The 13,223-nt window shown below is 38.8% G+C and overlaps 1 protein-coding gene across 2 annotated transcripts in view; it reads right to left on the bottom strand.

The window, feature by feature from the left end:
* ep300a (EP300 lysine acetyltransferase a) overlaps window positions 1-10,975 on the bottom strand; it is a 92,027-nt gene extending 81,052 nt beyond the window's left edge. For both annotated transcript variants that reach the window (XM_078430689.1, XM_078430691.1), the window contains exon 1: window positions 10,016-10,975. In XM_078430689.1, the coding sequence (XP_078286815.1) occupies window positions 10,016-10,100 (85 nt within the window). In that variant the 5' untranslated portion in view covers window positions 10,101-10,975. The remainder of the gene's footprint in view (window positions 1-10,015) is intronic.
* Between the last annotated feature and the right edge of the window lie 2,248 nt (window positions 10,976-13,223).

The raw sequence follows: 13,223 nt of genomic DNA, 5'->3' as shown, positions 1-13,223 counted from the left end.
CTTTCTTTGCAGCTGTAATACTGTATTCTGCACTCTTGATTTTCTCTTTTGCTCAACACATGACACTAATAAACTAATACCAAGAATTTCTCCAGTGAATCTAAGCAGTACCATCTCCAAGGGAAGAATGTCATTACTTAGTAATGGAGAACAAATCTACAAAGAATTCCATGTGGTCTGACCAGAGAACTACGTATTTGAAGCAAGATTTCTTCATTCTTACTCCAAACCTCTTCCAATAATAAACATTTATTTTTCAATTAACATGAAGTAGCAGATCAAGATTCTGCTGTTACATGAGATTATTATCCATATTGTTTTTAAATTGCATCTATATGACAAATTGAGTAACCACACTTTCTTTAAACAATGTTGTGAATTACCTTTCTGCTCATTGCGCATGGATGCAATTTGGTGCAAGTTGGGAGATGTGAGCAGCATGGGACTTGCTTTATGGAAAGTTAAGTTTAGGGAAGTTAGAATCTAAAAGAGTATCAAAGAGCATCAAAGTTGACTGGACGACAGGTAATAAAGGCATGAATGCTGGTTTCAACAAAAGATGAGTTGTGGGAGGCATGGAGTGGAACAATACTTGGAGTTATACTCAGATAATATTATGATGGCATGGATATGATAGGACTCTCATTGTAGGGTGCAAGTGACACCAGAGATTCAAATGGGTGGGCTTTGTCTCAAACAACAAGGAACAGCGGGTGATCAATGGTTAGAGAACAAACACAGCAATGACTTAAAGTAGCATCTTCAGGCCTCAAATATATATAGTTCAGCATAAGTCATGGAGACAATTAATATTTTCAGTTAGTTAAATTGAAAATGGAAGTTTCTTTACTCTGCTGCCTCGGTAATGACCGTATACTGAAAATTAACAATGAGATTTGTTCCACGTTTCTCTTTCCAATCCCTTCACCCCAGAGTTTTTCGCCCGAGGTGCAATAAGGGTTCAATTTATCATCTCATTTGATAGTCTCCTCTATAGGTTATTCACTTTGGAAGTAAGAATAGAAAGGCAGATTATTATCTGAATGGTGTCAAGTTAGGAGGAGGGGGAGTTCAACGAGATCTGGGTGTCCTAGTGCATCAGTCAATGAAAGGAAGCATGCAGGTTCAGCAGGCAGTGAAGAAAGCCAATGGAATGTTGGCCTTCGTAACAAGAGCAGTTGAGTATAGGAGCAAAGAGGTCCTTCTACAGTTGTACCGGGCCCTGGTGAGACCGCACCTGGAGTACTGTGTGCAGTTTTGGTCTCCAAATTTGAGGAAGGATATTCTTGCTATGGAGGGCGTGCAGCGTAGGTTCACTAGGTTAATTCCCGGAATGGCGGGACTGTCGTATGTTGAAAGGCTGGAGCGATTGGGCTTGTATACACTGGAATTTAGAAGGATGAGGGGGGATCTTATTGAAACATATAAGATAATTAGGGGATTGGACACATTAGAGGCAGATAACATGTTCCCAATGTTGGGGGAGTCCAGAACAAGGGGCCACAGTTTGAGAATAAGGGGTAGGCCATTTAGAACGGAGATGAGGAAGAACTTTTTCAGTCAGAGGGTGGTGAAGGTGTGGAATTCTCTGCCTCAGAAGGCAGTGGAGGCCAGTTCGTTGGATGCTTTCAAGAGAGAGCTGGATAGAGCTCTTAAGGATAGCGGAGTGAGGGGGTATGGGGAGAAGGCAGGAACGGGGTACTGATTGAGAGTGATCAGCCATGATCGCATTGAATGGCGGTGCTGGCTCGAAGGGCTGAATGGCCTACTCCTGCACCTATTGTCTATTGTCTATTGAAATGAAGTTTAATTAACCCATTAAGTACTCTGCGTAACAAAATATTGAACAAATCATTTTCACAAGGCAATCAGTTGCTTCATGTTAACTAAGTACAGTGATGTTGTTTAATATTTTTGGCATCTCAGGGTTAGGAAAATCAGGCCCCAATTGTAATGCCAGTTGACTGGTGCTGCAATAATACATGTGGATTAATAATTTGACAAAAAAAATCCTTACATCGTAGGAGCTTTATTAGAAGCTGGGAGATGATAGAAAACAGGGAAGGCAGGTGGGGAAGAAAACTAGATCCATACCAAGACTGAGCAATTTGTAATGTTTATTCCACAACAATGCTGTTCTGAACTAAATTAAAGAATCTCACATTTTATTACATTAAAACCACCACTCGACACTGAAGGCTTTCAGCATGTACCAGCTACTATTAAATGTATCGATTTTCATAAATTTCCCACTAAATTAACTTCTTGCTGCTGAAAATTAAAGCTTTAACGTCATTGCATAAAATCAAAGACAATTCCTTAAAATTGTATTCACCTGCGTTATGCAAGATCTATTGTAAAGCTACAGTAGAATAGATTTGCCAGTTTATTGTACTGAATAAGTAGAGTCCCACAATTGGAAAGAGTTAAATCACTGACATTATAAACCCAATTCAACCTCCGTGGCCTGATTAAAAGTTTCAATCTTTGTCTCCGGCAATTGTCTAATATCAGGTCAGCCCATTCTTCGAACTTTTGATGTGTTCAGTCCCATATCGGCTTCATCGCCATCTCCAAACCATCGATGAACTCCTACCCACTCTGAGCACATTCACTCTTTAACCCTGGACATGACTGTTTTAATCTTTTTCTGGCCATTACCTTATATACAATTTATAACCTGTGCTTAACCCAACAATAGTTTAACAAATTTTAACATGCTAAGTCCTACTTAACCATTAAGTTTGTGCTTTATGTCTACAACACCACCACACCCAGCAGCACCAAAATCTGCATCCTTTCTGGTCTTTGCCTTCCTTGTCTCTGCAGCTTCCTTCAGCCATAGAACCAAGAGTTTCCATTTGTTGCTCCATTTAACTCCCCTATCCAATAGATGAAAGATAAATGGCTACTACAAATTATTTCTTACTGCAGATACAGGGCATAAAGAATCAGAGGTGATGTGGCCATGTGAGAGAAGTAAGTTGCAGAGGTGCAAGGAAATAAAGACATTAGATACTGGAATTGTTTGATTGGGAGCAATGTGCACCTGATGCACCAAATGGCTGTCTCGTGTGTCAAAGGCAATCAAATCTCAAGAATCAAGTTGCCTTTTCAATTCTGCATTCTTGTATCTTTTATTCTATGCAAATATTCTCTGGGCAAACAGCTACAAGCTGCCACAACTCCCCAAATTTTCCAACGTTCTACTGTTCTCTTCCTTAAACATGCTCTTTAGAATCTATCATTTTATAACACTTTGTGCATTCAACAATGTTATCACCCTCTGCAGCTTTGTCAATAAAAAGTTGATAATATAGGCCCACCACTGATGACCCGGCACCTTCTTTAATCCAGGCAAAATTACAAAAGCGCGCTTGAAATCCCCACAATGTCTCCCGTCTCCCTCCCCACCGAATTTTCCCCCCTGCAGCCGGGGCCGGCAGATCTGTTCCCATAGTTGATTTCCAAGGGAAACTGCAGGCCGATATCTTGGTGGCCTAGGCGGACAATTATGCAACCGTTCAACACTTCTCGGAAGCCATGACCTCTGTTAGTCCGGCGAAACCGATAATCCAGAAAGGCTCTGGAATCAAGGATGCTGGAAAAACCAGGGGTGGACACACATCTGTTAAGCACTTTTTAATCTTTAATTATACTTAAGGCATAACATACTCAGTACAATGCTGCACACTTATCAAAAAAACAGACAGTCTTCCCCATCATAAAAGTAGAAACAAAACCTACACTAATTGCCCAACTACTCATGACAAGCAACTGAGCTGCACAAACCAGGAATATTTAAAAAACCTCAATTCTGCAGTTAACCAAAATGGCATAAAACAATCTCAATTCCACAACCAAAAACTAAAAAGAACTGGAATAACGATGGATGTAAAATTGTGTACCATTCCCCCCATTAAACAAAGATGATTACGGGGCAAAAACATCCCAAATGAGTGCAGTGCAAAAGAAACAGACAAGCTTCAGAATGAGGGATTATACTTGCTAAATTAAATACAGGGCAGCAAAAAAAAACTTTGCACACAAATGTGGCTGTCAAGCACATTTGTACACTATATAATGTTCATTTATATTTCAGATTAAATTCAATACAAAAATCCAAGGAAAAGGGCTGAAGGGATATGGGCAAAGTAATTACGTAATTAGAGCTATTGGCTACCGAGGAAAAATGCCAGTATAAACTGAATGGAGCATTTTCATAACTTCTATGCATCGCTGCGACAGAGGACGTAGAGAAAACACATTTCACTCTTGCGGTCTCTTCCCGCAACATGGGTACCCTTTTAATAGCCACGCCCTAGATTCACATATAAAAAACGATCAAAATGCATCTAGATTCACAGAACTGTCCTTTACCCAGGAATGAATACAATTAGTGGACAAGGGAAGAAAACTAGCAGGAAAGAGAGATTATAACTGCGTTCAAGTTGAAATCAACTTGCGGATCTAAATGAATAATAGCCCCACAATGCCATTTAGTTATTTTTATTATTCTGAATACGATCATGCCAGGCAAATTTTTCAAAAGTACACATTACTGTCTGTTGCTGATTGAACTATTTGGAATCATACACCATATTTTTGGAACCCACGTCGAAGAATTATTATGGTTAAATAAGACTGAAGCCCCCGACTCACCAGCTCCGAAGTTTGCTGTGGCCTTAAAATAATTATCACACCCATTTCTCTTAAAACTTCAAACTAGACCAACCACTACTCAGAAAAGGTACATACTATCGACCATTGAAAGTTTAATTTTGCCCTCCGTTCTATAGTATTACAGTGCAGTACACAAAATAAAGCAAAATCACAACACCACTAAATAGAGGTTAGGCCACAATTAGAGCCCTGTATGCCACTTTTGACACTATTATAGAAGGAACATTAAAATGTCATATGCAAAAAAATGTAGGTGAATGATGAAAGACAGAAAGTTGTTAATTGCTTGAGCCGTAGCAGTTATTCCGCCGAATCCATTATCCAAATTGGATTCAGTGAAATGGCTGCCAGTCTGAAGAATGATCCCAACCCAAAACATCACCTTCCATTCACTCCAGAGATGCTGCCTGACCCGCTGGGTTACTCCAGTACTTTGTATTTTTTCACACAAGATTTCGGCATCTACAGTTCTATGTGTGGTCAAAATACTTGTAGAGAGCTTCCTTTTAAAGAGCTTAAATTGATATTTCCCCTGAAAAATCAGTGATGTCTTCAAGTTAAATCCACCTTGGCTGGGATGGAAATAGAGGTTGAGAGGCTGGGGGTCAGTGAGGGAAGATGGAGAACTAAACATTATACAAAACACTTTCCAACGTAAAATTGTGCAGGCTTCAACCACTATGATGGCTCAGCACCACCTTTAGTTGAGTAACCAGCAATGGATGATAAGTCATGGCCATAATAGGTGCCACCCAGATAGCCAGTAATGATTATATACATTTTTTTAAATCCTTTAAAGGGCAAATTGGATAAATGTTTGAATGAAAAGGTTTTCATTGGTAATATATTGGAATTAGATTTAATCTAGTCACGCCAGAACTGCCTTGGATGAGATCGCTTTCTCCTGCTCCGTGGTTCATTAAAATTATGAGGATAATAATCACAAAAGACGAACATGAAACTGGCGGCTTATGAGCAATAAATTCAAAATACAGACTAATGTAGCAAGAGACACCAGGTTAATGTACAGAAAACAAATAAAACAAGAGAACTCGGGGGAAAAAATCACAAGTTCAAATTAGTTTGCACTTTGTTTGGATAGATTTAGTTCTGGCATCTTATGCACATGGTGAAAAACCTGCAATCCAATTCAAAATGTCATAATAAGCTTGGTTGTAATAGAAATCTTTTTCATTTAAACATTTCAAAATGAAATAGATCCACACAAATATAAAAAGCAAGATATTTAGGACAGGCAAAATTTGTAGAAACAGAGCAAACATTTTAATTTGACAAAGGGTTTTCAACCTCAAACATTAGTTGTTTCTCTTTTCTGTGCCTGACTTACTGACGTTTCCCGCATTTTCGTATTTAAAGCTCTGAATTTCAACATTTGTGATTATCAAAGCATTTATTCTATCAGTACCAGTTGACAAGAAATATTTTTGGTAGATTTCAATTAACTTGGTAGAAGTCAAGAAATCAACTTGGTAGATCTATTTTGCATTTTCAGTGTGGCAATGTTAGAATTAAAAGTTGGGTCAAATTGTAATACAAACTGATATCCAAACCAATTGTTTATGGACATCAGTGCAAGTGCCTGAATAATTATATCTAAAACTGACAACATTCAGTTGGAAAAATACCAGAAAATAATTAGTACACGCTAAAAACCTACTGTAAACATCACAGGCTACCTCTCACATTGAAGTAAGTGCAGTAGGCATCATTCCTTTATGGGATACTTAGACTAATCCTTCAAGCATTAAGATGAAACATATTAAGTTGAAGGAACCCTTTCGCTTTTACAATTTTCTGTTCTTTTTCCCCAAGACCATGCAAAGAACACCATTGGAGAGTGGAATACTTTCCATACCAGTTACTCAACACTGAGGCTCCATGCATAGGATTAAAAGGAACAAATTCTCTCATCTTTTTTTCAATATGTCAGTACCTCTGTTCCGCTAACTGGTCGTTTTGTAGACAATCCAAGATTACCAATGAGTGACATACTTTGAAAGTAAAGCCTGATTTGCAAAAAAATAGTCTGAAGTGAAACTCATAATAAAAGATCTATGCAATACATACACGCAGTTCATTTGTTTGGAACCATAGCAGTACTGATCCATAATACATCATTGGGGAGACTATATAACTACACTAAATGTCTTGACAACACATGAATCCTATCTTATTTTAATACGATTAGTTAGTTACACACAAATTAAATCACCATTACAACCAAGAAATCAATTTCCTGAGAGACCCTTTTCAACAGAACTGAAGAACTGAAAATGGCAGTGGTGATGGGAAAGATTGTTGCTGATGCCAAACTGAAATAACCAAGATCTGACTTTGACGATCTGTACCACCATCTCTACAATCTCACCAAAAGCTTTAGCAGGAGCCGAACCACTCTCAATGCTCAAGTTCAAGGTCTCCTGGTAATCACATCCCTTTGAAATTAGTATACAGAAACAGGCATTTGACAGATTTTTCCCCAAGTTTGTGCAGGATTGCAAGTTCAATATCAACCTACAAACATTAAATATCTAACAAACACCTCGTTAACTTTTTGAAACTCAGGTTATGGTGAACTAATTTAAATAATTGCCACTGACAACGACCAGGGTTTAACACGAGGTTTATGATGGGTATTTCGTCAACAAATTTAATAACTACTCAATTAAATACTAACAAGAATAGTTTTACCTAGCCATAAACTTTGTTACAAAGTTGCTGGCTTACCCATATTTGCTACAAAGTTTGAAACAATCATGAAAGAATATATCTCCCATTAGGTTTCTTTTTTTCCCTACGCTAAATTCACACAGTACAGGTAATATCTTGAAAATGTAGAAACAAGGAACTGAAGATGCTGGTTAATGCACAAAAGGACACAAAGTACTGGAGTAACGCAGCAAGCATCTCTGGACAACATGGATAGGTGAGGTTTTGGGTCAAGATCCTTCCATCAGTCTGAAGAAGGGTCTCGACAAGAAATGTCACCTATCCACGTTTTCCAGAGATGCTGTCTTTACCAGATACATCTCTGGATTATCTATAATTTTTGTTTAGATGATAACAAGTAGCGATCCTATTCATGTAGTGGAAGAGACAAATAAAAGAAATCCATATTATAAACTAGTAAAATAAGATGAGATGAATAATTTCCCCAATATTTAAAAAAAGAAAGAAATCCAAGGTTGCCTGTATTAGAAGCTATTAAAAGAATTCTGCATTTACAAACAAAGGTAAGCACAGTTATCTAGATGCAACAAGTGCCATAATTGTCATTTTTGAGGAAAACAGCTCCAAATAACAAATTGATTTAAAGTATACAATTACAAAGCCCCAAAACTAGTTTAAGCAAAATTTTCAGTTATATGATAACTGAAAATTAAAGCCCAGTGGAAATTCATTTTTTATTATTTTTATATCATTCTCCAATAGAGAACCAAGTACTTATAAAGTTGGTGTAGTAAATGCGTTTTGCCATGAAAAGCTAACAGGCTAAAGCTAATGCTTTGGAACATTAAATTTCAAGAAACGGAGAATAAATTATATAGTAGTATCTGTGCAACACCAAGCTTAGCGAACACCACAACACTAAGTGGGTGGTGGACCAATACTTGAACCCCACTAATACTCCACCATCGCTGACCATATACCATGAAGCAGATTGAAAAACTGTTGCCAGAAAACTCCGTAAGAGATCTGACCATACCAATAGAAATTATTTTGATTTACAATGAGGCTGTGACTACTTCATTTTCAATAAAATTTTGCTTGAATAAAACTATGGAATGCACGTTCCATCTCACCTCATTTCACCAGGCTGAAATTATTTGGCTAAAACTGATGTTGGAGTTACTGTCAAGTTACTCGAGGAAATCTTTCACTTGTGAAGTGTCCTCTATTTAGATTTTTAGTAAGCTTAAAGTAGCATTCCAATTGGCTGAGGATTACTGTAGAACAAAGTGCAGTTTCATTCACCTCACAGCACCAGCGCCACTGCTGCAAAGTGAATTATCAAAAATATAACTACATAAAAAGATGGATCCAAAGCAACAAATTATTTATTTTTTTAATTAAAAAATAAATCAACCATACTCTTCCACTGAATTCTCTGGGCCAAATATTGACCCATTTTGCCATATTTGACCTTTAATTCACAACTGCGCTTAATTTTGCTGGTCTTTCAATTCAATTTCAATATATTTAAAATAATCCAAGATATAACAAATACTCTGTTAGAATTATTTCCAATGAAAACAAAACAAATTACACAAATTTGTGTAAATTATCTTGTGTTAAAAGTATGAAGACAACACACTGTAACTTCTCAGTCATAACTTTATTTACATGAAATAGAATCAAATACATACAGATATATAAACATCGTAATCAACAGTTAATTTTGGAAATTTCTCCAAATTAGATATGTATTTATATTCTTGTTGGGGGACAAGAAATTAAGTAAAGCTTGTTGCATATTCCCAAAGTCAAAACATGCCTTCTTCAAAAGGTTTCATACCTTTTACACACAGATGCAAATTCAGCTAAAACAGCCTGATAATATGCTGAACAATAATATTTAAGCATCTCTTGAAGAAACGTTTAAATGACAATACCTCGGATATTATCCTGTCATTAGACAAATATTGCCAGTTAAAAATTGAAGATACTCACTAAACGCCAACAAGCACGCTACTACACTGCGTCAACATGGTGTAATTCGTTTTATCTACATTACTCAGAACATGTAAAGTTATAAAACAACACATTTTAGAGAAGCAACTGCAAGATCTACCTACCAAACCAACCACTTACATGATCCATTAAACATACACCTAGTCAACCAAGTTAAAAACGAAAGGCCTAGACACGTCCACATTATCTTCCATTATTAATACTCCTAAAATTCTTGGAATAGTATAATTATTTATTTTTTACTTAGACACAAGAAATGAATAAATGCATTTAAAGCCCTTTCATACAAGAGGAAGAGAAACCACTGATTAAAATGCAACCTATATGAAGGGAAAATGACTTATCCATCCTCCATAACAATACACTGGACAAGCACAGATCCTTTCCAACCAGAGGGAAACCATAGCCCAAGAAAATGACCAGTATTTTTATAAAATACTTCCTCCAAAACGTGCATTTAAAAAGATTCATCAATTTTAACAAACAATTAAATGAAAACCTGCAGTCTGAATCAAAGCATTACATTTTCTTTCCAGAATAAAGAAAAAGCAGCACAAATACATTTTGTAACACACACAAGCACAAACTAAGTGGCGAAAGAGAAAGGTTTACACGGTACCTGTGCCATCGCTGGTCGGAGGAGCTGGGGAGGTGATTTTAGGCCGCTTGGCTGAAGGCGGTCCGTCCAGGAGATTCTCTGCCATTTCTTCCCCAATTTTAAAAATTACACGTTTCAACTTTTTTTCCCCCTTCCCCCCAAAAAAAAACGTAGAGGGAGAAATAAAATAAAAAAACCACACACACCGCACAAACCCTCGCGAATTAATCTGTGGACTTGGCTCCTTCGCTCAGCCCCCCCCCCCACTGCCTCTCCTCGCTGGGGCAATTTTATACCTTATCACTAAAAGTCTGTGTTGAGAGAGAGAGAGAATGAGCCTAAGGCCTACGGCCAGGCCCAGGCTTTCTAGGTCGATCGTCCATGGGCAACAGAGAGAGAGGAAAAAAAAAATAAGAACGGAAAGGGGTAGCGAAAATAATTAAAGAAAATGAAAGACCAAGCACAACGGCGTCTCGGGCGAAAACCGCATCCTAAATCACCTCACGACCGTCTTTCCTTCCACATTCCCGACACCGAGAGAGAGAGAGAGAAGAGGGGGGGTGGGGGTGGGGGGTGGGGGGGGGGAAAGAGAGAGGGAAAAAAAAAACCCTGTCAGAAAAAAAAACCCTTTAAAAAAATTCCCCCTCTCGGTCCAATAAAGCGAGAACGATTCATCCACCGTCCCTCAAGAGAAAGCCTCCGCTCTTCACCGGAGCAAAAAACCCAGGAACCGTTGTTGTTAAATCACTCGAAATGTTTCGGCATTTTCTTCTTAGTCTATCATTTAAATTTTTTTTTAAAATAACGGACGGTGGAGTCGGCAAAAAGATGAGGCTTTTTTTAACAGTACTACTTTTTTTCCTCCCTGCTGTTGAATTCGTATTGCTGATTATATATTTTGTTAGTTTTCTTTTGTTTCTCCCCTCCCCTCCCCGCCTTTTTCCTTTTCTTCTTCGTCCTTTTCTCTTCCTTCCTTCCTTCCCCCACCCCCTCCCCTGCCCTCAATCCGCCAAGCCGAGCGAAGGATCTCTCCTCTCTCCCTCTATCGCCCGCTTCTCGCCGTCTCCTTCTCCGTGTCTCTCTCTCTCTCTCTCTCTCTCTCGCACCAAACAAAATGGCGGCTTGTTGTTCTCTCGGCGAGCGCAGCGACGTAAAAAAAAAAGACCCGCCGCGCTCGGCCAAACTCGTCGCCGGCTGCCGGAAATGGCCGAGTCTCCGCCTCACGTGACCCGCGCGGCTGCCTCCCATTCGCCGGCGGGCGGTGCATTACGTCATTTAACTCCACAGTCCCCAGGCGAAAGCTCTCTCCCTTTTGCAACGGGAGAGTGGACTGGAGGTGATTTTCGATTAAATGGGTGCGCAGACCTTTTTTTTTTAGCAAAAAAAAAATAAAATCCATTTTTCTCCCCCTTATTCCAAGAGGTAAAACATAATGCAATTGCGCGTTCTTTCCATCTGTTTAATAATTTTGCATTCTGATTATTATTTTTACATTTTTTTTCCTCCCTAAATAGCAGCACACTTCAGATCTATTTTTTTTTTAATCTGAAGAATATACTGTACCCAATTGAACTCCATCTCTGAAATAAATTTATTGGGTTATGATTGCACTCACCGACGTCCTTTTCCAATAAGTGAAAAAACATGGATAGAGGAAAAAAAAATCCTTTAAATCGGAATTGTAGATGCTGTATCTCCAATTTAGAGTCGAGCAATAAAAATACTACAATATTATTTCAAGAGTATATTTTAATTTCCTTTTAAAATACAATGCAATGAAAACACAGAACTAAACTGACTGCCATACAGTTTTTCTGTTGGTATGTATGGCTTATTATTGTCACACTTATGGAGATATGGTGATAAAACCCTATCCAGGCATACCATACATGAATGCTTCAAGGTCGTGCAAAAGAGGAAAAAAAGTCCAGAATATCGTGGTGCAGCCACATAGAAAATGCAGATTAAACAAAGTGTCACAAGGTAGATTGGAAGATCAGGAATTTATCCTTTGGATAGGAGATAGACACAAAACGCTGGAGTAACTAATGGGTCAGGCAGCATCGCTGGAGAAAAGGAATAAGTAACATTTCAGGTTGAGACCCTTCTTCAGACTCAGAGCCTGAAGAAGGGTCTCGCCCCAAAACATCACCTATTCCTTTTCTCCAGAGATGCTGCCTGCCCGCTGAGTTACTCCAGCTTTTTGTGTCCATCTTCGGTTTAAACCAGCATCTGCAGTTCCTTCTTACACACGTAGGACATGAGAGATCTGTTCAAAAGTGATAACGGGACAAAGCTGATCCTGAATCTGATGGTACATGCTTTCAAGCTTTTATAATCTTCTGCCTGACCAGGAGAAGGGAAAATGACCATGGTGTGAGTGGCTCTTATTATCCCAGGGTAATGTGTTGTATAGATGGGGTCAATGGAATGTGGTGGAGGCTGGTTTGCATGATGGACTGAGATGTGTTCACAGCAATTTCTTGCCACCAGCTGTGATGCATCTGGATCAGATGCTTTTTACGGTGAATCCGTAGAAATTGGTAAGAGTTGTTGGAAAATATTTCCTGAGCCTTCTGAGGAAGTAGAAGCATTGGCATGCTTTCTTGGCCATAGTATCAATGTGTTGGACCAGGACAAATGGTTAGTGATGTTTGCAACTAGGAACATTAAGCTCTTGACCATCATCACTTCAGCTCCATCGTTGCAGACTGGCACCTGTACTCCACTCTGCTTCCTGAAGTCAATGACCAGCTTCTCCATTTTGCTGACATTGAGAGAGAATATGTTGGCTTGAAACCATGCTCCAGAGCTATCTTCCTTCTTCCTGTACTCCTCCTCGTCATTGTTTGAGATCTGGCCCATGACCGTTGCTGCCATCTGCAAACCTGTAAATGGAGTTAGAGATGTATTTGGCTGCATTGTCATGAGTTTACAGGGAGAATAGTAAAGGGCTGAAAACTCTGTCTTGTGGTGCACTGATGTTCTGAATTATCACAGAGGATATTTTGTCACCTCTCCTCACTGATTGCGATCTCTAAGTTAGGAAGTCAAGGATCCAGTTCTAACGGGAGTACCGAGTCCTTGGTGCAAGAATTTGGCGATGAGTTTGATTAGAATTATGGTGTTGAATGTGAACCTAATGTCAATAAATAGTCAAGAAGGTGGGTGGTGTGTATATGGAACAAGCCAGAGGAAATAGTTCAGGCAGGTACAGTAACAGCATTTA

Source organism: Rhinoraja longicauda, chromosome 40, assembly GCF_053455715.1.
Source record: "Rhinoraja longicauda isolate Sanriku21f chromosome 40, sRhiLon1.1, whole genome shotgun sequence".
Taxonomy (NCBI): domain Eukaryota; kingdom Metazoa; phylum Chordata; class Chondrichthyes; order Rajiformes; family Arhynchobatidae; genus Rhinoraja; species Rhinoraja longicauda.
This window is presented reverse-complemented; position numbering and strand designations above follow the sequence as displayed.